General features: G+C 57.1%; 2 protein-coding genes across 8 annotated transcripts in view; one reads left to right on the forward strand and one right to left on the reverse strand.

Moving 5' to 3' along the window:
* The window catches only part of ZFYVE28 (zinc finger FYVE-type containing 28), a 110,642-nt gene extending 94,991 nt beyond the window's left edge, over positions 1 to 15,651 (reverse strand). For both annotated transcript variants that reach the window (XM_027597611.2, XM_027597610.2), the window contains exon 1: positions 15,564 to 15,651. In XM_027597611.2, the coding sequence (XP_027453412.1) occupies positions 15,564 to 15,602 (39 nt within the window). In that variant the 5' untranslated portion in view covers positions 15,603 to 15,651. The remainder of the gene's footprint in view (positions 1 to 15,563) is intronic.
* The window catches only part of CFAP99 (cilia and flagella associated protein 99), a 42,155-nt gene continuing 34,210 nt past the window's right edge, over positions 15,108 to 23,052 (forward strand). For 3 of the 6 annotated variants that reach the window (XM_027597620.2, XM_027597619.2, XM_027597613.2), the window contains exon 1: positions 16,164 to 16,424. The gene's annotated coding sequence lies outside the window, so the exon portion shown is untranslated. Of the gene's footprint in view, positions 15,233 to 16,163; positions 16,425 to 20,975; positions 21,078 to 22,979; positions 23,046 to 23,052 lie in introns of those variants that run through there. The other 3 variants (XM_027597615.2, XM_027597614.2, XM_027597616.2) reach the window with 3 other exon arrangements.

Consider the following 23,052-nt stretch of genomic DNA (forward strand, 5'->3'; position numbering starts at 1 on the left):
TTGAGATGATAGGAGACTCCTAAGAAGGACGTCACCCACCTGCAGCCCCAGCACCTGCACCTGCTGCAGGGGCAGGTCTCCTGACTGAGGACAGCTCCCGCCTGGCCAGAACCCACATGCAGAGTGAACACTCTGCCCCCAGCCAAGGCCTGAGTCAGTCCAGTGTCCAGGGACCCCCGAGGCAGCCACGGCCCACAGCCACTGCTCGGGGCAGCTACCCCCCACTGCCCAGCTTGTGTCCAGGGTCCTGGTGACACACCTCATAGCACGTGCCACAGGTACCCCACAGCCTGGGGCCATGTGTCCAGAACCTTCTAGGCAGTACGGGTGGTTTCCACAGTATGTGGGCTCACCCAGCATCCCTTGTGAGTGGCTCTGTGCGTTCAAGCCCTCGGAAGAGAGGTCTGTCGGGGGAATTATCGGATCGTGAAACTACCTTTGCTCCGGGGCTGCCTTTGGGCCACAGCAGCGGGAAACCCAGAACCAAAGTGAGCGCCTCCTTGCAACCCTCAGCAGACACCCCACCTTCCACCTTCTACCCACCTCGTCCCCTCCCGCCCCTCCCGGCCCCAGCCCCTCCGAGGTCCACCCTGCAAAGCTCTACGGTCCCGTGGCTACAGGGTCAGATTTCAGTCCCAGGTCCCACCAGGCCTCTTCCGCACAGCTCCAAAACCCGCAGTGGGTCCTGGCCCAAAATGGGGAATAGTGGGGGTGGGGGCGGTTGTGCCCTTCCCTTCCCCCCCCCACCTCATGAGAAAGACCTTTCAGACAAAGCTTCCTGCAGCCCAGCTGTGTGGGGTGACTGCCAGCCCACGTGGCCTCCCGTGGCTCTATCTGTTGTTTCAAGAGATACCCGCAAATGCACAGAGACCCTACAGGCCACGGGGGGGGGGGGGGGGGGCGGACAGTAGCAGCTTCTGAAGTCCCCTCATCGGACACCGGAGAAGGGACTTGCTCAGCTCACATGTAGGACCAGAGATGCTAGAATGCCCAGAGTTTGCAGCGGGCCTGGGCAGGGAGTGGGCATTGGGCTCTCCATGTGCTGACAGGGAGCCTCCACAGTGGAGGGTGGAGGGACAACCAGCCACAGGGCGCCAGGCAGAGCAGGGGCCTCCGTCTGTGCGCGCATCACCTGGGGACAGCCCTGCAGGGTGGGTGGGGTCCCCTAACGCCCACCTCTTCCCTGTCCTCAGAAAGGCTTCAAGGCGGCAGCTACTTTGGGGCTTGGACTTGGAATGTCAGCCTGGTGCCTACAGGGCCAGGGTCCCCCTCCGCTGGGCCCTGCCCCCCAGAGGACACCCCCTCTGCTGGGCCCTGCCCCCCACAGGACACCCCTCGTGGCTGGGCCCTCCCCCCACAGGACACCCCTCGTGGCTGGGCCCTCCCCCCACAGGACACCCCTCGTGGCTGGGCCCTGCCCCCCACAGGACACCCCTCGTGGCTGGGCCCTGCCCCCCACAGGACACCCCTCGTGGCTGGGCCCTCCCCCACAGGACACCCCTCGTGGCTGGGCCCTCCCCCACAGGACACCCCTCGTGGCTGGGCCCTCCCCCACAGGACACCCCTCGTGGCTGGGCCCTGCCCCCCACAGGACACCCCTCGTGGCTGGGCCCTCCCCCCACAGGACACCCCTCGTGGCTGGGCCCTCCCCCACAGGACACCCCTCGTGGCTGGGCCCTCCCCCCACAGGACACCCCTCGTGGCTGGGCCCTCCCCCCACAGGACACCCCTCGTGGCTGGGCCCTCCCCCCACAGGACACCCCTCGTGGCTGGGCCCTCCCCCCACAGGACACCCCTCGTGGCTGGGCCCTGCCCCCACAGGACACCCCTCGTGGCTGGGCCCTCCCCCCACAGGACACCCCTCCTGGCTGGGCCCTGCCCCCACAGGACACCCCTCGTGGCTGGGCCCTCCCCCCACAGGACACCCCTCGTGGCTGGGCCCTCCCCCCACAGGACACCCCTCATGGCTGGGCCCTCCCCCCACAGGACACCCCTCGTGGCTGGGCCCTCCCCCCACAGGACACCCCTCGTGGCTGGGCCCTCCCCCCACAGGACACCCCCTCCCCTGGGCCCACAGGCCTTAACGAAGCCAAGCGGCCACAACGGCGACCACTAGCAGAAGAGGTCATCCAGCCCAGGGCTCACGGGGAAAACGCAGCTCCGGTGAGGCTACGTCACAGCTGGAATTACACAAAGCCTGTGAGCAAGCAGCCGCGGGGAGACAAAGCCTCACAGGAAATGGCGCAAGCAGGTGGAGACATGCTGAAGACGAATGTCAGGAGAAGGGTTAGAAGGGGGTGTCGCACGTCGTAGCAGCGTCGGGGAGGGGAACGCTGGCGGTAACTTTCCGTCTGTTCCCCGTGCCAAATCATCTCCCGTTCCCGTACGTGAAGCTCACTCCGCTTTCATCAGCCCCTCGAGCCGGGGGCCAGGCCTGCACCCTCCGCGGTGGGCAGCGGGCTAACTCCCATGAGAGCCTTCCCACCCCACTTGGGGGTCCCCCGGCCCCCAGCGGCAGCCGTGTATGTGGAGAATCCACAGGCATCCACGGAGAGTCCACACTCTCGGATTCCTCACGACACTGGACAAAGGGTGACCTCTCCGAGACACCACCGTGGGTGCCCAAGCCCTGCTCCTGACAGGCCCAGAGGGATCCCAGGAAGGGAATGATGTCACGGCTCCCAGCCAGGGGACCTCGCTGCCGCCCCAAGAGTGGGGTATAGAAATAACAGCGCGTGAGGAAGACACAGTCACGCAGAGGGACGTCGACACACCACACGGGTCCTCCGAGGATTCACAGAGGGCTGCTCCCGGCAAGCCCGGGCCGCGGTCCGGAGGGCACAGGCCACCTCCGAAGACCTACCCAGCCTCCGACCTCAAGGAGTTTGCTTTGGTTTACAAGCACGGACACCCATGGGAACACCCCGGGCCCCAGGGCTGGGACGGCCCGAGGGCCACAGCACAGGGGCCGGGCAGCCAGAGGTCCCCCGTCTGGGCACCCTGTGGCTCCCCAGGCCCCACCCACTGCCATGAGCACCCTCCGTGCGTCAAGAACCACAGCGGGGAAAACAGTTTAGTGGTCCCCAAAAAGTTAGACCTAGAGTTGCCATGTGACCCAGAAATTCTGCTTCTGTGTATCTACCCAAGAGAATGAAAACAGTGTCCACAGAAAAACATGTCTGTGGATGTGTATAGCAGCCTTATTCACAGCTGCCCGGAAGAGGACCCAGCCCCAAAGTCCACGGATGGCTGAACGGATAAACAAAAGGCAGTCTGCCCACACAGGGGAAAGTTATTCATCCTCCAAAAGGAACTTCTGACACCGGTGGCAGTGTGGATGCAGACACCGAGGCCCGTGGTGCAGATCCCCTTCGGATGAAGTGCCCGGAACAGAAGTGCCCGGAGACCGCAGGTCAGGGGTCTCGGGGTGGGAGGGGGGAGCGGGGAGCAGCTGCGTGGTGGACACGGGCGCTCACACGCATGCTGGATACGCTACCACCACCGAGCTGTGCACTTTTAAATGGCTAATTGCCTGTCAGGTGAATGTCATCTAATTTTTTTAAAAAACGAAAAATATATATAACAACAACAAAATTACAACGGGCCTTGTGAACAGGCTGGATTTGTGCCCAAAAGCACATCCTTGGAAAAGGTCCAAGGCAAGCCGCAGACAGCGGGGCTGGGCCCCAGGCCCGGGTCGGCCCACACAGGGTCGAGTCTGGGGGAGAAGCCGCGTGCTCACTCTCTGGGCACTCCTCCCTTCCAGGTCTTTGTCTGTGACAAGTGAGCTCACCGCCGGACCCTTTGCTGGCTCCTTCTCAGCCTGACGAACACCTCCTGGGGGGGGGGGGCCCACATGTTTTCTTCTCCCTGGGGCAGTTCAACAGACCCTGGTGCCCCCAGACTTTGCCGGAGCCCTGTCCCTGGGGCCACATGGCAGAGGTTTGGACACAGGCCCTCTGTGGGGCACCTGGGGCCGGGGATTCTCAGGGGCACGGGTTCCTCGTCCGAGAACATTTATTACTGGAAAACACACTGGAAAACAGCACAGTCTGGCCCCTGCAAGTGTGCTTAGCCAGCGACCCAGGGGCGTGTGTAAGAGACCAGCGGCCATGGTGTCAGAGTGGGGTCCCCCCACTGCGGGGCTCTCTGGAGCTTGCTCAGTCTGTCCCACACAGCAGATCCCGCGGTGCCTGGCTCATAGGAGCCGTGGCAGGCCTGACCAGCGCTTGCCACCTGTGTGGGGGGGAGGGGGGCGGTGCTCTGCTGCAGAGGCAGGAGGGCAGCTGTGTCTTCCCCCAGCTTCTCATCCAGCTAAAAGCACACTGGCCTCCGGTCAACAATGATCCCCCAGGGAGCCTTGCTGCATAGATGAGGAGACCCAGAGCAGGACCCGGCTGCTGAATCCGTCCTGGGCTTCTCTGCCCTCCGTCCCGAGCCACTGGTGGGCTCTGCAGGACACAGACTTCTCCCAGTAGCATGGAGGCTCCTTGGGGGCTCACGTGTGGAGTTAGCAGGGAGTCGCACAAGGACAAGGCCACCAGGAACACTATCTGTCCCAGGATGCGTGGCTGCTCATCATACGTTCCTCTCAAAGCTGAGACCGAAGCCCACAGAATGGAACAGACACCCACTGGGGTGGAATGTCCTAGGCATCCTCCACGTTCAAGGGTCGCAGCCAGGACTGTGAGCGACCACCTCTTCCTCCAATACATGGAGGCTTCCTGTGCATGACCTCAATTACCGCCCCCCTTCCAATCTACCTCCAATCACACAGTGCTAGACAGTCAATCTGACAAACACACATGAACATGTTAGACCAGCCAGGGCCCTTCAAGAGCGCTCGGTGTGCTGGAGGGTAGAGGGGTCGACACGAGCATGAAGCCATTGAGGGAGGTGAAGGGGGTATCTGTGACTCGCCCAGAAGCACGTCTAGAACTGAAGGCTCATCCCCCAGGAGCTGGCAGCCCCCCACCCCCCGGGACTGACCCAACTGAGGGTGGGCCCCTCCGTGGGCAGCCCCGTCCAAGACCCATCCAAGCCCCGTGCCTCACCGAGCTCAAGGTCACCCTGAAGGGCCCTCCCAGCTCCGGAGGCCTCGGGGAGCAAGGCTGCACCAAGACCTGGCTCCACCCCCCCCCCCCCCCGCTCCTATCCCCTCCCCCTCCAGAAGGCCTCCCCGACAGACAGACACGTGCCTGCAGCGGACCTTCCTTGGAGAGCCTGCTCCCACGTTCCTCCCCCAGGCCCCCCAGGCTGGGACAGGTTCAGCCCATTTACCTCCCTTCCCTACTTCTGCTGATTGCCTGCGTGTCTTTCTGTACTTTTCCTTCCAGCCCTTGCACAGAGCTGTTCTGCGGTCATGCCTTATCTACAGCGCACAGCTGTATCTCTGACACACAATTCAACTCGACCTTTTTCGAGGGGGTGGAGGGGTTTGCCCCATTTGCATTTACTGAGACCACTGATAGATAAGCGATTATCTCCACAGCTTTATTGTTTGCTTTTTATTTACTGTGCTTTTGCTTTGCTGCCCTCCCCCCCAGGTGCTCCTGGCTGGTAACTCCACTCCCCTTGTTTCTGGGTTACTCCTGCCCAAGCCCCTGCTTCTCTTCACTGCATGGGCTAATTGCTGGATGGATGTGCAGGGAGCCTCCTTCCATGCCCTCTGACTCTGATCTTCCTTCTAGAGTACACTTCCCAGTACTTCTGCAGCAAGGATTCGGGGGTGGCTACACTTTTGCCTTCATCTAAAACTGTCTTCCATTTCATCCCCTCTGCGGACACGGCCCAGCAAGCCCAGAGCTCTGCCGGGGGGTGGCTCCCTGCACGGCCCCCCCAGGGCCTCGAGTCTGGCCACCTGCAAAGGCCCCCTTTGCGCCTACCACCCCCACCCCAGTCCCCTCAGATGCACCTTGACCCTCATCCCGCCCTCCACGCTGGGACCTCTCAGGCCACCTGCAGAATGATCCCCTCACCCCCTCCTACGGGAGACCCCTTCCTTCGGGCTGGGGTTAGTTTTTAAGTTTCAGTTCACTGGCTATCTCTTTCACTGCTGGGAGTTCCAGGGCCCTTGTTTAAAAGGTCCCCGCATCGCCGCCCTGGGCTTTCATTCCCCCACCTGTTGGATTGCTTTAAAACTTACGTGTGTTAGGCTCCTGATTCTCGCTCAGGCAAATCCACACTCTCATGTCTTGTAACTTTTTTACCATGAATTCCACGCCAGATGTATGGCAGGAGGGGTTTCCAAGACGATTTCGTTTTTTTCTGCCGGGCACCCCAGTGACACTGAGCACCACCCAGGCACAGTGGAGGGTGGGGTTTTCCTGGCCGCCTGTCACAGAGGGCACAGATTTGTGTGTGAGCCCCTCTAACCCCTCCCTGCCCCGTGCTTCCCCACCACCCACTCATCCCTCCTCCCCGTCTCTCAGGCCCTGGGCCACCAAGTGGAGTGCTCCCCAGGAGCTGGGATTTCCCTGTCCCTGAACACGGCCCCCGCCCGGCGGGGGGGCGGGTGGTCTAGCCCTTGGAGACAGTGCAGGAGATGCCTGTGACTTCAGAGCTAGGCCTCAGGAGGCCCTGCCACTCCCGCTGCGGCCCTGAGACCCCCACTCAGGCTCCGGGGGGACAGGAGGCCATGCAGACAGGGGCCCAGCTGACAGACGAATGCCCGGCCCCCAGCCGACTGAGGCCACAGGAGGGAGCCAGGCAAGAGCAACCGGGCCCCACCCACACGTGGCCCGCGAAATGGGGTGACTGTTCTGGTTCTCACAGCGGCGCTCTCAGCCCTGGGCTTGAGCTCCCTGGCTTCCAGCACCCGGGCCAGCTCGGGGCCAGTGAATCAGCATTCCTGGGCACCTGCAGCGGCAGGGTCCACTCTCACCAGGCCTGCCGCGCGGAGCCCCAGGTCCACTGTCCTTGCCTTCACCCTCCATGTGGACATTCCATGGGTACCTCAAATGCCACAGTTCCCACCTAGGTCCCCGGGCCCCTCGCCCCACTGGCCCCCCCTGCACCCCCCTCCAGCAAATAGCACCCCTCAACCTCCCCACCAGGCCTCTCCCTCCCAGACTCCTGGCCGCCATCCCCTCCCTTGAGCCATGGCCAGGCCTCTGTCACCAGTCCCATCTTCCGGGGTCTCCCCACCTAATCTACTCTCTCCCCTCACAGGCCTGGAGGGATCCATCATGCCTCCCACCCTCCTTAAGAGAGCCAAGGACTGGTCACCATCTACAGGGACCCCCACCTGGTCCCCTGGCCCTTCCAGCATCGCTCACACACACACATCCACACCCTGGAGGAGTTTCTCCTGCCTGATGCCCGGCACCCTTCCTGCCCGCTCTGCGGACTGCCGTCGGTCCCTCAACCCCAGCTCAACAGCTGCTCCTCCGGGGCCTGGCTCCCCTTGCCGCCCACTACCTGCGAGCGGGCACAGGGTGTGAGCGCTGCATGCAACCAGGACTGGCTCACCCCAGGGCAGCTCCAGGGGGGTGGGTTCTGGTTTCAGAAAGCTGACAGAAGGGCGCCTGGGTGGCTCAGTCGGTTGGGCGACTGCCTTCGGCTCAGGTCATGATCCTGGAGTCCCGGGATCGAATCCCGCATCAGGATCCCCGCTCAGAGGGGAGTCTGCTTCTCCCTCTGACCCTCTTCCCTCTCGTGCTCTCTATGTCTCATTCTCTCTCTCTCAAATAAATAAAATTAAAAAAAAAAGAAAAAAAGAAAGCTGACAGAAGTGAGCCTTAAGGACAAGCCCCAGCACACGGGACGCATCACTGCTGTCTTCTAGATGCCCCAGAACGGAGGGGCCTGGCATGGCTCAGTTGGGAGGATGGGGAGCAGGGACAAGGGGGTCCATCGTCAGTGGCAATGAGACCCCCAGCAAGGTGGCTTCGGGGGGGTGGCCTGCCAGGGGTGGCTTCAGAGAGCCTCAGGGCACCAAGCCCCCCAGGAAACCTAGTCCTGAGCATCTCTTTACTTGGCTGCAAAATGTCCTTTCCCTTGATTATCTCTAAAAATGTTAAAATTCTCCGGGCACCTGGGTGGCTCAGTGATTAAACGTCTGCCTTGGGCTCAGGTCATGATCCCGGGGTCCTGGGATCGAGCCCCACATTGGGGCTCGATTCCTGCTCGGCAGGAAGCCTGCTTCTCCCTCTCCCGCTCCCCCTGCTTGTGTTCCCTCTCTTGCTGTGTCTCTCTCAAATAAATAAAATCTTTTAAAAAAATAAAAATAAAAATGTTACAATTCTCAAAGAACTCTCAAGAACTGCTAAATTTTTTTTATTCAGGTGAAAGTCACATAAGATACAATTACCCATTTTAAAGTGTGCATTTCAGCGGCTGTGCATGTCAAGATCATCCATGTTATAACCTGAATTTCCTTCTCCTGGCTGAATAACCTTCCATCCTGTGGACAGATCACACTTCATTTATTCATTTACTCATTCACCGTTGCAGAATGTTTGGGCTGCTTGCGCGTTCTGGCTATTATGTATAATGTTGCTATAAACATGGGTATACGATTCTTTTTCTTTTTTTAAGATTTTATTTATTTATTTGACAGAGAGAGAAAGCATGAGTGGGGAGAAGGGGCAGAGGCAGAGGGAGAAGCAGACTCCCCGCTGAGCAGGGAGCCCGATGCGGGTCTTGATCACAGAACCCGGGATCATGACCTGAGCCGAAGGCAGACGCCTAACGACTGAGCCACCTAGGCGCCCCATGGGTATACGATTCTTAAATGTATCTGACATGAAAGTAATTGATTCTGCTTCTAGACTTTTTTTACAATTACAATATCCCTAAAAATAACAGGAAACATTCTCAAAAACGAAAAACCCAAAGGAAAAATGGCTGCCCTAAAGCCACCGTCCCCATAGTGGGTAGGAATGGAAACCCGTTTTCCCCAAGAACCCAGTGTACGATGGTTGGCGGTCATGGGGATGGTCAGGGGAGATCACTGGCAAACCCCCCAGGGCAGAGACTCACAGAGCCCCCATGCAGAGCTCAAAGGACTCCTCAGCCAGGAAGGGAGCCCCACTTGAAATGCCCCCAACATTCCCCTGCCTCCGCCCAGCACAAAACAAGGAGAAATGGAAGAGCTTCAAAATACTTACTGTAAGAAGGAAAAAACCTTCCATTGATCTTACCCAACTACTCTACATAAATTACCATAATATGAAACGTTCTATTCTACTTCTGCTTAATCTAGTCAGATCAGTAAAAAAAAAATCCATTCATTTTTGTCTTCCTCCTTCAAACACTTGAATTGCCCATCAATATCTAAGTTTCTTTGCAATCCAACTGTGAAAAGTACAAAAGCAATTGTTTCATCAAATGGGACTCATGTAAACACCTATGGCAGCTTCGGTTCCTTCCTGCAGGAAACACGCAGCGCAGGACAGAGGTGCTTGCGAATTCCGGGGCCAAACAGACCGGAGTTCAAACCTAGCTTGCCCTCATCCTGGCTGCGAAGGTTAACATCTCGTGTCTGAGATCTCATTTGTAAAACAGGGAATAGCAATCGTTAACAAGCACCCCCAAGACCTCAGCCCCTTAACCAATAGAGCTCTATCCCCGAGCTGTCACTTACATCCAGCCTTGGCTACGCCATGGCTCCGGCGTCCTCCACTGGATCCCAAGCCTCGGGCCAAGGAACAGAGGAGGCTTGAGAGGTTTGGAGGCCAGACCTGACATGGTGGAGCCCACTGATGCCTGCACAGACTGAAATTCGGCCCTGGATTCTCACTGGAGAGGCAAAGCCAGGCAGTAGATGAGGACACAGCTGCATCTCAGCCCCAGGGAGGGCACAGGAGGCGGGGTCATTATTATGCATCATTGTCATTATTTGTGATGAGGCCCAGCAGGATGCCTGAGGTGTCCTGAATCAAGGCCTGTTCCCAGCAACCCAGTACCCAACGTGCCACAGAAAGGGAGGGTGGGGGAGGCAGGATGCACCTTTTAAGATAGTGTTACTCTCAAGCTGACCTGGAAGTAACTGGAAACCTCAGTGACAGCAGACTCCATAAAATGCCCCACGCGTGGTCCCGCATTCACTCAACGCCCGAGAGCGCCGCTGACATGGACAGCGGTCATTTCCTGAGCCATTCCTATGAGCTCCGGTCAGAGATGATCTCCTCAAATTCCCCACCTCAAACAGGGAAACTGAGGCACGGGGCTGGGCAGGAAGGGGTGGGGATTCCCAGAAGCCTCTGCTGCCCTGTCTGCGGCTTCGACACTGGACACACAGGTCATAGCGGGCAGCCAAGACAGGCCAGTGAGGCACGGGAGGGGACTGCCGCACACGCACTCCGGGTACCCATTTTCCTCTGAACCGGGAGTGCTCCCCATCACTCACCTTTGCGTGGGCGCATGCAGACCCCTCAGGAGCCATGGTGACCCAGTGCCATCAATGGCAACAAAACAAAACACGGCTACGCCACCGAAAATTGCAGATGACCACTGAGTCATTTATAGGCTCTTAGATGTGCATTTTCACACATTTAAAAGAAGCATCTCTGGTGTTCTGGGAATTCCTGGCAGCTTTAGGAGAGGCACTAAAGCATCCTAAAATTACCCATCTCTTCTTAAGGTCGAACAAAATTACGCAGCAGGCTTCCCGTTCAGAGCAGGGGGCAGTACGCTGACCTGCTGGACCCTGAGACCAGATATCAGTTAGGCAACGCTAAAGGTTCCCTGCCTGTGACTCGCCCATTTAACAGAAACCCTATCAGACATTTCCCATTAGTATACTGCTCTGATTGTAAATTGCAGACCCCTAACTGATGACATCAGACTTGGCAGAGAACGGACACTCACCATCCGTTAGCCACTCAGCCTCTCCCTGCCCTGCAAACGGCGACGGCACAGAGCTAGCGTGTGAGGCCACACACAGGAACACGGCAAAGCCTGGGAAGTGAGACGGGAGCCTCCTACTGAGTCACCCCCTGCCTGGCCGGGTGGGCTCGGCAAGCCACCTGCAGGGCCAGGGGACCGCTGAGGCCCTCCCATGTGCCTGAGGCCTCCCAGTGCTGATACATCGGAGGGAGGGCTCTCGGGGAGGGGCCCGTGCTTTCCGAATTCAGGGATGACAGAGATGGGTGTGTGGGCCAGGCAAGCCTGCTGTGACTCAGCACTGCCGAGCATCCTTCCCAGGACGCCCTGAGCCCCTCTCTTCCAGGCACATGCTGGTAGATGGAACTCAGCCCTGGCACAGACTGCGTGGCCAGGCTTCCCAGAACGCTGGCTTTCCAGTAGCTCACCTCAGAGAGAAACAGAGAGAAGTGAGCTACCCCAAGGACGGCCTCAGCTGCAGCTGAGCCCTCAGAGTTTATCAGCTGAAAACCAATCCGTCAGCAGCCTGGCTGCATGTTCGCATTAAAACCCCAAGCCCCTGAAACAGTGTCTGTACCCAGCACCAGGCTCCAACAGGGAAATCGAGGCACATGCCAAGGCTGCCCTCTCAGACCAGAGGCAGCAGGACCCCAGTGAAGGGAAGACCAGACATCTCACCGGCCTCCACTGCAGGCCCTCCCATGGTGCTCTGTGCCTTGGGGCTTGCTGATGCCTCAGTTGTATTTCTCCAGGCCTCTGCAGGGAAGCCCTGAAAGGACGGCTGGGTTACGCAGCATCTGTGCACCTTGGGGGGCCATGCAGAACAAACCCGGGTCCTTCCTGGGGCCCCGAGAGCGGCTGGTTTAATCCCTGGAGGATTCCCACCTGCCACTGCAATCCCAGGGTGCGGCCCCCTCCTCTGCCAGGTGGCCAAGGAACAGAGGGCCAGCTCCATGCCCATGACCAGGTGGCCAGGGACTCTGGAAACCAGGAGGGACCCCGGGCAGGGCTCTGGAGCCCCTAGCCCACTGAGGCTGGGTTAAGTCCACAGCCACCGACAGGAAGTTCCACAAACACCCCGCCTGGGTGTGCACCCAGGCCCACTTCACAAAGTTCGCAGAGTCCTTCTTACAGAAGGCACACACACCCATCCCATTACTCAGGCTTCACTTTAAGAAGGCCATTTCATCTCTAACCTGAACCCAGAATACTGAAAGTTTCCAGATAAACATGACCCACTAAAGCACTGTATTTACCAGGAAAGTTAATGACCCACACCCCAGAAGTGGCTTGGGGTACAGATGAGAGCTCTTCATGGGGTGCATGGCTGAGCATGGTAATCCCCATCCAGCTGGACAGCATCACCTGCCCACACAGCAGTTATTCCTCAAAGATGGAAAGCCCAAATTTAACCTGTACCATCATGAGGATGCTCTTTGATGGTGGCCAGGACACCCTGGCTGGGCCTAGTGTGGGACCCCCTTCCACGACACCACCATCTCACCCCTCAGCACAGTGACCAGGCATCAGCAAGAAACTTATAAGCCAGCAAGAAATATAAGTATTAATATTTTTCTCTCAAATGGAGACACCCACTTTTCCAAAAGGTTTCACCTTTTTAAAGTTAACTCTTGGGGCGCCTGGGTGGCTCAGTGGGTTAAGTGTCTGCTTTTGGCTCAGGTCATGACCCCAGAGTCGTGGGATGGAGCCCTGCATCAGGCTCCTTGCTCTGCAGGGAGTCTGCTTCTCCCTCTCCCTCTGCCTGACGCTCCCCCTGCTTGTGCTCTCTCCCTCTCTCTCTCAGTCTCTATCTCAATTAAATAAATAAAATCTTAAAAAAAAATAAAGTGAAACTCTTTCTTGGAAGGACTTTCCCTAAACAAAAGCCAAAAAAGCACACTACCAACAACACAAAGAAGGACAGGCTGATAAGCACGCAGCTTTTACCGTCCAGGTAATACTGACAAATCTGAACACTTTACATGAAGAAAAATCATAAGGTTTAAAAGTCTGCCTTAAAGAAAATAAATGGAAAAATGAGAGATAGGTAATGTCATTTTAATGTTAAACACGTATATTATACGTCAGGTTGTTTTTTTTTACTCAACTGAGGTACTTATTAATGATTCAGATATCAAAAATTTTAAGTGTCAGAATGTTTTAAAGCATTTCTAAATGCTTTTTAGAACTGCAAGAACAATGAATATTTTTGGCTTCAGAATATTTTCCACTGCATTGCAATGAACAAGCAGCTCAGTGTTCAGTTTTAAACCAAAGCAGGGATTATAGCAAGAATGCAGTTTGAATTGTGTATCTATCTAAATAAAAAGTGGGGGGAAAAATCCTAACTGCAGGCAACAGTCTCCCCCAGACACATCCCCCCACAGCTAACACTCACACTTCTGCTCTTCCAGCCCAGAATCTTCCTGGGACTGACTCTGTGCTCACTTGTGCCAAATGGGTTAAATCAGAAAGGTAGGGGACACCTAAAATTCAATTCATAATCCAAGACAAAAGTCTGAGCTTTGGTTTGAAAAATGAAAGGCTACTGGGGTGACTTAACATACTCCAACCCTTCAAACAATCAAGATATTTAACTCCGAAGACAGATCTCAAACAAGAGACTGCCCAAGCTCAAGCTGACCGCAGGGCACCACATCATGGCCAGACGCAAAGATCTCAGATGCAGATGTGTCTTTGAGTCCAAGGGTCAGGGACAAATATCAGACAACATGATCTGAGATGACACTGAAGACAAGATGAACCATTACCTCTCCGTTTTCCTACAGCTTGATTCTCCATCACGACTGTCCACCTCGCCCTGGCCAGCCCCTGGAGCTTGCCTTGGAAGGGAACACTAGGGACGCCGTTCTCAATTCTGGGGCATAAGCTCAAGGGCAATATCATTTTTCACTTTTAAAGACTTTCCCCTAAACTGAAACAGGCAGGGCCACTGAAAGTACGCAGTTATTAGTGAAACAGAGAGCCCACAATTACTTTTCCTTCCCTTCCAACAATATGATACAGTTACGTGATCCTGGAAACAAGGCCACTGCAGAGCCACGGCTGGGAAAAGCATCCCAGAGCCTCCGGACTCCTGACAAAAGTTTTTTTGGAAATACCAGAAGGTTACTTGACCAGTGATACATTTCCCTGCCAGCCCTTGCTGGCAAATACGCTGGAAAAATAATGCTGCCCACCCTAGAAATGACCTTTTGGCAAGTAGACTTGATTTTTCCTTAACCGGGGACAAAAGTCACACAAGCAAAAAGCCATTCCTTGCCCAGATATCCTGCAGAGGCTGACAACCTACAGCAGGACAGCAGGGGCGCTGGGATTGGGGGTGGGGGGGCGGCAGGGGTTGGGTGGAAAATGGCCGAGGTCAGGGCGGGCCCCAGACCACACACAGAGCGGGGAGCACCAGGGTGGCACTGACAAGGAGCTGCTACATGACAAGAAGGTCGGGAGCGGGAGGGCGGCTGTACCTGGCATGGAAGAACCCCAATCCTCTCCGGGTGAGGCCAAGGTGGAGCAAGGAGCACCGCGGGCATCCTACTCAACCCAACACTCCGGAGAACTCTCTGACCCCAAAGACCGCGAAGCACGAACCCTGCGGTTTCTGGGCTCGCCTCAGGACCCCGGTGCCCGTCTCCCAAACGGACCTGCTGCCTCCCCCGAATGGGCGCACCCAGAGGGCACGGATTTAAAGAAACCCCCACTCTGAGAGCCCACCCACGCTGGGGAGGGCGGGGAAGCCGGATCCAGGAAAGTGGTCAGCCCCCGGGGGAGCAGTGGGTTCCTCGGATCGGTCAGTGACACTGCGGCCTCCATGTCCCTTGTCGCCGCGGTGACCCCACCCGAGCGGTATCGCCCCCAGCCAGGACCCCAGCGCCCCCGCCCTCCCCGCTGCGCCGGCCCCCCGCTTGCGGCCGGGGACCCTGCGCCCAGCACCCGGCACCGCCGCCCCCGGCCCCGCGCGGGCCACAGCGGACACGAGCCCCGGCAGGCGGCGAGGACGCAGCGCCCGCAGTGCGACTGGCGCAGCGAACGAGGCGCGGGGCGCGCCGTCCGGACCCCGACCCCGCGGCCGAGGAGGGCACCCGTCCTGGATTCTAGAGCACGCGGTGGGCACGGGCCAAGGACTGGGCCAAGGAGCGGATCAGCGCTGGTTCGGGAGGGCAGGGCGGGGGCGGTGGGATGGGGTGGGAGGGGTCCGTCCGGGACCCCGGGAGAGGAAAAAAGGGGTCCCCTCCAGAACCTGGGGGAGTGGGGAGAGGGTCTCTTCCGGAGTGCGGCGGGAAGCTGGGAGGTACATTCTGGGCCCAGGATAACGGGGGCCGGCAGAAGAACGAGGGGGTACCCCCGTGCAGGGAAGAGAGATGGAAAGGTCCTTCCAGGACCCAGGGTAAGTAGGAAGGGGTCCGCTTCGAGCTGCGGGTCGGGGACCGCGAGGTGCGAGCGGGATTTCAAGCAGGACCTGGATGAGCAGGGAACGGGGAGCGTCCTGGTCTCGGGCAGTGGGGGGAAAGCGCACCCCGGTCGGCGCGAGAGAGCAGGAGGGTCCAGGACCCGGCTTAGAGAGGGGTGGGGGAGGCGGCACCCGCCGCAGGGGTCCCGCGACTGTGCGTGCGGGTCTCAGAGTGGCGGGGGGAGGGGGCGGTATCGGCGGCAGGCGAGAGAGGGCCAGTCACCACAGGGAAAGGGGTCTGTCCGGGCAGGGAGGGACAGGCGCTCACCTTGGGTTTGTACAGCCACTTTCGGAACCTGTTCATCATCGCCGCGCCGCGCGAACCCGGACCCGCGGCCCTCGCCTCCGCAGCGCTGCGCCCGGCCCGGCTGCGGAGCGGGGCGGACGCGGGGGCAGGGCCGGGCCGGGGCCCGCGCGGTGCCTGGGCGGCTGGCGCTAGCGGAGCCGGGCGCAGGGCCCGGCAGAGGGCGGCGGACAGGTGCGCGGGGCAGGTGCGCGGCCGGAGATGCTCCGCGAGCGGCGCGCAGCGCGGACTCGCAGCCCGGTTGCGGGCTGACGGGTGGGCGAGCGGGCGCACAGACGCTGGCACGGGGGCGCCGGCTCCTCGCGGCTCACTGACACCCCGCAACTCGCCGGCCACCGCGCCGCGCGCCGCACATGCGCCGAAGCACAGCGAGCCCCCTGCCCGCCGCGGGCATCCGAGGCCGCCCAATCCCGCAGCGCCGTGCCGCGCCCCGCCCGAGGCGCGCTCCCCGCCGGAGGGCGACCCGGCGCTCCCGGGAAGGGCGAAAAACTACAAGTCCCGACGGAGGATTGCGGGGAGGCGGGGCCCTGGGCGCGGCGTCCTTTGGCGCACAGCGGGCGCTGTGCATTCTGGGGCGTGTAGTCTTTCCGCTGGCAGCTCCGGTGCTTGCGGCCGGTTGCTAGGTGACGACATCCAAACTGCACTCTTGGGCACACCCCCTGCCCCGGCTGGTGGCGGAGGTCCTGGCTGGGCCGGAGTGAAGTCGGGGACCCGCCTGGATTCGTGAGACCTGCCTCACCCGCTGGCCCTGGCATCTGCGGTGGCGGCGGGTGGGAGTGGGACGGGAGGTTCGGCGGCAGGAGCGCCCACGAAGCCGACCAACAGGTAGGAGGTGGGAAGGGAGTAGGTGGGAGCCGATAGGGAGGAGGGCGAGGCGCGTCCCCTCAGCATCAGCACCTCTCTCCAGCAGCTTCCCATGGTCTGCAGGCAGTGCGCATCCTCCTTGCTTCTCATCTTGCTTTGGCTGACCACCTTTTTGGGCTTCTTCCCAGCTCCTTGATTAAAGTTAACGGTGTTTTTTTGTCTTGTTTTGTTTTTTAAAATCGCCACAATAAACGGTGCTTTTTAAAAAGATTTTCTCCCATATTCACTACTCCCCCAACCGTGCCCTAATTTGGATCCATAAAGACAATCACCAAAATCTAAGAACCTATTATGTATCAAGCAGAGAGCTAAAAACAGATGTATTGAATACAAAACACTTAAACTCCCATTGACAGCTGGAGAAATTGCTGTGCTCTTGGCTGTAGGAATGGGATCTAGATCAAGGACAGCACTCCCCCAGCAGCTTCGCACTTTCCCCTGCCCCCACCCAGCACCATTTCTCTAGGTCTTCTGAAATGTGCAGATTTGGGGTGCAGGAAACGGAAGGAATGTCTCCCTTGGTAGAGAACTCATTCTCTGAGACTCATGTCATCAGTGGCCCAGGGGCTATGTGCTCTGATTGTTCTGGATCCCTGACCTCTTTAGCCTATGAGAGTCGATGAGTCTGGACGCAGGCAGCCTCGGAGATTTCCTTGCGTGCTAGTGGCGGGCCATGTTCATTTTTGAGTGCCTGGTTGATCTTCCCCACACCCCTCCAGCTACTACCCAATCGCTGCTCCGTTAGGAGCAAATCCCTCCCCACCCTGGGTTGCCTCTAATCTTCAATTTTTTCTGCCTCTTCTTTCTGGAGCCCACTCGATCAGATTTTCACCAACTTCTCCTCCCAAGTTCTTCATCAAAGTCATCCTTGACCCCGATGTTGCTGAGTCCAGTGATCAGAGCCCCATCTCTTCCTGGAACTGTTAGCAGCGGGCATCTCAGCTGAGTGCTCTCCTCCTGAACACACCATCCTCGCTTGGCTGGAACAGATCGCACTCCCTGCCTCTCCTCCTGTGGTTGCTCCTTCTCAGTCTTCTTGGCTGGGGTCTCCTCTGTTTCCCAGCCTCCTAACACGAGAGCCCCGGGACTCAGTCCTTGGAAACTCTTCTCTCCACTCCCTCCCTGGGTGACCTTCTGCAGTCACGAGGTCTGATAAAAAACCATTTTCTCCTGAGCTTTCCAAAACTTGTATCTCGAGCCTGAACATCGCCCTGGGACTGCAGACCCCTTTCCCTATTCTTTGCCAATGGAAGTCTAACAACTCCCCCCAAATGCAACATGTCCAAATGGACTCTCCATCTTCCCCCCGGAAGACCTGCTCCTCCCCAGCCAGTGCTTCTAGCATGAGAACTCGGGGTAGGAACTTGGGGGACTGTTCTCTATGGCTCTGTCCTTGTCCAACTTCAAGGCTGGGGCTGTTGCGGCTGTGCCGAGTCTTCCCTCCTATGCTTCCCAGTTTAAAACTGTGCTTGGAAGGAGGGCTGGCCTCAGGGAAGTTGGTGTATCAATTAGATTAGGTTCACCTAGGGGCCCCTGGGTGGTTCAGTCGGTTAAGCATCAACTCTTGGTTTTGGCTCAAGTCATGATCTCATAGGTTGTGGGATACAGCCCTGGGTCCGGCTCCCCACTCAGTAGGGAGTCTGCTTCTCTCTCTCTCTCTGACCCTCCCCCCACTTGCTCATGCTTGCTCTCTCTCTCTCTCTAAAATAGATAAATCTTTAAAAAAATTTTTAGGGGCACCCAAGTGGCTCAATCAGTTAAGCGGCTGCCTTCGACTCAGGTCATGATCCTGGAGTCCCAGGATCGAGTCCCACATCGGGCTCCCTGCTCTTGGGGAGCCTGCTTCTCCCTCTGCCCCTCCCCCTGCTCATGTCCTCTCTCTCTCTCTCACACACATGCTTTCAAATAAATAAATAAAATCTTTAAAAAAATTTTTTTATAGATTAGATTCAGCTGCATGTAATGAAAAACCCCAAGATCACAGCGGCCCAAAAAAGATTATTCATGTTTCCATAAAGGAGGTTAATGGGGGAGGCAATCCTGGAAGGTATAGCAGCCACAAAAAGCGGTCAGGGACTGGACTCTTCTCGCTTCTTCCTCTGACATCTTTTTTTTTTTTTAAGATTTATTTATTTATTTGACAGAGAGAGACATAGCGAGAGCAGGAACACAAGCAGGGGGAGTGGGAGAGGGAGAAGCAGGCTTCCCGCTGAGCAGGGAGCCCAATGTGGGACTTGATTCCAGGACATGATCCCAGGACCCTGGGATCATGACCTGCGCTGAAAGCAGACACTTAACAACTGAACCACCCAGGCGCCCCTCTCCTCTGCCATCTTGAACATGTTTCCTCACAGTCCAGGATGGCTGCCCAAATTCCTGCCATCACTCCCTGAGTCCAGGCAGCAGGATGGAAAAGAGAAGAAGCGTATATGCCTCTGCCTTTCAGAAAGAATTTCCAGAAATCTCACACTCTTGCACTTCATGGCATACCCAGCTGCCAGGGAGGTTAGAAAATGTCATCTTTCGGCTGGGCAGCAATAAACCCAACTAAAACTCAGTGTTTTGTACTCAGGAGGAAAGGGGGAGTGGAGATTAAAAAGCAACCAGCAAAACCTACCGTGTGGGTCTGTACTTTGAGCACAAGCCATCAGAGCATGACTTGGCAAAAATCCTTCAGAGACTTTTATTCAGAATCAAAAACCAAGGAAAGAATATATTTGAATTAGTGCACATTTGGTATCTATGTAAATGAAGGCTCTCTAGTGGCTGAGAGTGTTGAACTGGTTTGTGTCTGATGGAATTTAAACCTCCTGTGATCTCATTCCTTTCTACAAAGGATTTGCTAAGAAAAGAGAAGCTTTGGTCCAGCCCACCTTTAAAGTTTCCTTAAATATGAGACAGTCAAGTCTTGATTAGGGGAGTTAAATGTTGGGAATTGGATGCTACTTCCCACATATCTGGTTTTACCCCATTAAAACAAAGCTGAGGAGCTAAGAGCATGCATCAGAATCAGATGCCTTTACTGCCTGTCTCCCACCCAAACATGTCATTATGTTGACTAAGCTCATAGGCTAATTTCAGTGAGAATGCAGAACTCCAAGGTCTCTTTCTCTGATGTCCACCCTCCTGCGCAGCGGCTCTGTGCCAAAGTGGGGGTTCAGAGCCCCTGCCCCAGGAGCCCTGGGCCTGACAGTGAGCCAGGGACTCCCCTCTCCTCCCCACAGCCCCCCATAGAGTCCCCTCTGCAGCTGCCACCTGGTGCATGCAGTCATTGCTTCCAGTTTGTTCCATCCAGGCCCGCTCTGGATTGAGGGGACGCCTTGGGTGGTTCTCTTGCTCTTCGTGGACTTGCGTCATCACCAAAGGGCCTCTTGGAGCATGCTTTCTCCAGAATGTTCCAGCTCTGGGACAGGAGGGAGGGCAGGGAAGTCATCCTGTGCCCAGGAGCAGCTCCCATGCATGCAGACCGCCCACATCAGGTGCTGGAGGGAGGGAGCCCTTTCCTGATTGTACGTGGTTCCCCCAGGCTGAGCTGTGTTCACAGCAGATGCAGAAAGGTAGGGTCAAGGGCCAGACCCCATCCCAGGGCAGCGCCCCCAAGTGATGGTCAGCAGGAGCGATAAAAAAAAAAAAAAAACCTGCATCCCTTTGTTTCTATAAAAACAGACTTTTTACTAGTTGCATTCATTTCCTTGTGAGCTCTGGAATGTGTAAATGTTATTTTCCTTTATTATGTTGACATGGTGCCTCTTTCACCCAGTTATGGCTCCCCCTGAGATGTTATCGGGAATCGGGCAGAGAGGCTATTGGCAGAGTTTTAGAACCAGCCTGGACCTCGGGCTCCATGGGCAGGAAATCTTCCCTGGGGTTGGGGAGCGTGACCCCCTACCTCAGCCCCCAACTCAACATGGGGTTTGTTTTCTTCCACATTTACTCGCTTAGTAAATCTTGTTGTGGTATCTGTTATCCTCCAGTTAAGTGAAACAATAAAACTGAACTCTGTTGAACTATAGGATTTGTGGGAGCACAGGTTTTAAAAAAAAAGCACTAATATGATCTTTGGGGAGGTCTCTCTCTGGATGTCAAAGCCATCTTTCAGATTAAAACTAAGAGTACCAGTTAGGGTACTGGGTCCTTTTGCACATTTTTGCGCCCTGTCGTTCATCCCACAGAGATGTCTGCGGCTCTTGCTGGGGGCCAGCTCTGGTTAAGGACCAGAACTCAGAGGCAGGAAAGCGGGGTCCTGTGCCAGCTGCTCACGGAGGTGTCATGCAAGTTTGGACGAGTTCAGAGGAGGCACAGAGAAGGGAAGAGCTGGGGGATGAGGAAGGCAGGCTCCAAGGGGCTGTGGTTGCACTCGGTGTTGTGAGACACCTAGGAGCTCACCAGGGAGAGGACACCCGCTGGGTCCCCCAGGAGCTGAGAACTTGGGGGGATTTGTTCATGATGGCTGTTAGTGGCAGGAGATCCATTGACCTGAGACCACTCCTCCCCTAACCTCCTTCCCCTCAGAGCGTAACATCGCCCCCTGTCGGATCTACCAGAGCCCTTAGGTCCTCCTGCCTTGCCCTACACCCGAAGACCTGTCTGGAAGGACAAGGGATGTGCTGGGGGGTAAGATGGAGGGCCAGGCCTGGGAGACCTGGTAAGGGGGGTTATGGCTAGTTGACACAGCCAGACTGGGTGATCCTCACCTGGAAATGTCCCACAGCCTCTCAGACACGGGTCCCGGGGGAAAAGGGTTTACATGAACCCAAGAAACCAATTAGGAGGGGTTCATCCCGAGGAGCCACGGGCAGCCCGCCGGCCTCTAGGCTTCCAAGCTCCATCATGCCCAGCAAAGCCTCTGATGCCAGAGGAGGGGTGGTCAGGGTGAGGAGGGGTGGCCACCACTTTCTGTGGCCTTTAAAAAGTCCCTTTGTCAGGGGCACCTGGGGGGCTCAGTCGGTTAAGCATCTGACTCTTGATCTCAGCTCAGGTCTTGATCTTGGGATGGTGAGTTCAAGCCCCATGTTGGGCTCCATGCTGGACATGGAGCCTACTTAATAAAATAGGATGTCCCTTTGTCCATTAGCTGCATTAGGTGGAGAAAACCCCGATCTTGCTAGGGCAAAGATTGCAAACCATAGAAATAAGTCTTTTCCAGGACTTCACCAGAGTCAGTGTTTCCTCCAGGGTCCCCCAGGCCTGGCATTCCCTCAGTCTGCAAGCCAGGCCCCAGGGAGGGACCCCCGCTCCCTGGAGTCCAGACCCCACATGGAGAAAAAGAACTAGCTGCACAACCCTCAGTGCCGCCTTTGGCTCTGAGATTCCTCCAGGTTGTGCCTGGAGCTAGCTCACCCGGTACTGATTGCTCATGCGCACTTTGGGGCAAGATCTGATGTAGAAATAGGGACTCTGTCACGCTAGAGTCCTCCGCAGGTCTCGGCTGTTGCCTCCGGCAGTTTGCCCTGGTTTCTGCAGGACCACTGGCTGGTTTCCGAATTCAGACTCTCCTGAGGCTGGGTCTCCGGGGCCTGAGCTCGGCATCAGGGCTTTAAGCCGGTTTCAGTGTGTTTCTCGGTTTAAAGAGGACTTTCCTGGTCACATAGAAGAGACGTTCTTGCTGGCTTTGGTCCCCACAGAGCTAGGGCTGGGCCCAGAGCAGCCCCTGAGGGGACAGCCCCAAGTCAGGCCCGGGGGGCTGGGTGGTGTGGGGCCCAGGTGTGCAGCCAGCAGAGTGGCGAAGATGCAGACCGGTCCCGAATTTGACCAGGGCAGTGTCGAAGCCTCTTTCCCTGAGCACTCACTAAAACCCACTCAGCACTGTGCCAGGTGCAGGGCTCCTGCTGGAGCCCCATGTGCTGGGCTCTGATGTCCTTGGCCTGCCACCTGCTGTCACCTTCCTGGAAATTCTCCTGCTTCCTAGTCACTTGTCTGCCCCCTCCTGGGCTCACTCCCCAAGGAAGGGTGGGGGGCCTTGCCTGTCTGCCCACGTCATCCTTCTCTCCAGGTCAGAGATGGATTCCCTGCTGGGGAATCTGAGGCCACTCCACACTCCTGTCCCTTCTGAGGCCACCTGCTATCTCCCTTGGCGACAAAAGGCGCTTGGGAGCCCTGTCCACAGGGAAACCAACCCATCCTTCATCTCTGGAACATCTTCTCACTCGATTCTTCTCTTCTCTTTCTGGAGCACCTGTTAATTGGCACTTGGACCTTTTGGAGTGGTTCTCTGGTTTTCTGTGTATTTGTCTCCTGCTTTCTGTATCTTCATCTTTTTTTGAGATTTTATTTATTTATTTGAGAGAGAGAGAGAGAACACAAGCAGGGGGAGCAGCAGAGGGAGAGGGAGAAGCAGACTTCCCGCGGAGCAGGGAGCCCAACATGGGGCTCGATCCCAGGACCCTGGGACCATGACCTGAGCCGAAGGCAGACGCTTCACCGACTGAGCCACCCAGGGCCCCTGGACTTCCATTTTTTTGCTCTCTGGGAGATTTTCTCAAATTTACCTTCCACCTCTTGTATTTATATCTTTAGTTCTGCTGCCATATTTTCATTTGCAAGACTCCGTTTTCTGCCACAGTTCCTCGTTCCTCGGATACCGTATGAC

This window comes from Zalophus californianus, chromosome 2 (assembly GCF_009762305.2).
Source record: "Zalophus californianus isolate mZalCal1 chromosome 2, mZalCal1.pri.v2, whole genome shotgun sequence".
Taxonomy (NCBI): Eukaryota; Metazoa; Chordata; class Mammalia; order Carnivora; family Otariidae; genus Zalophus; species Zalophus californianus.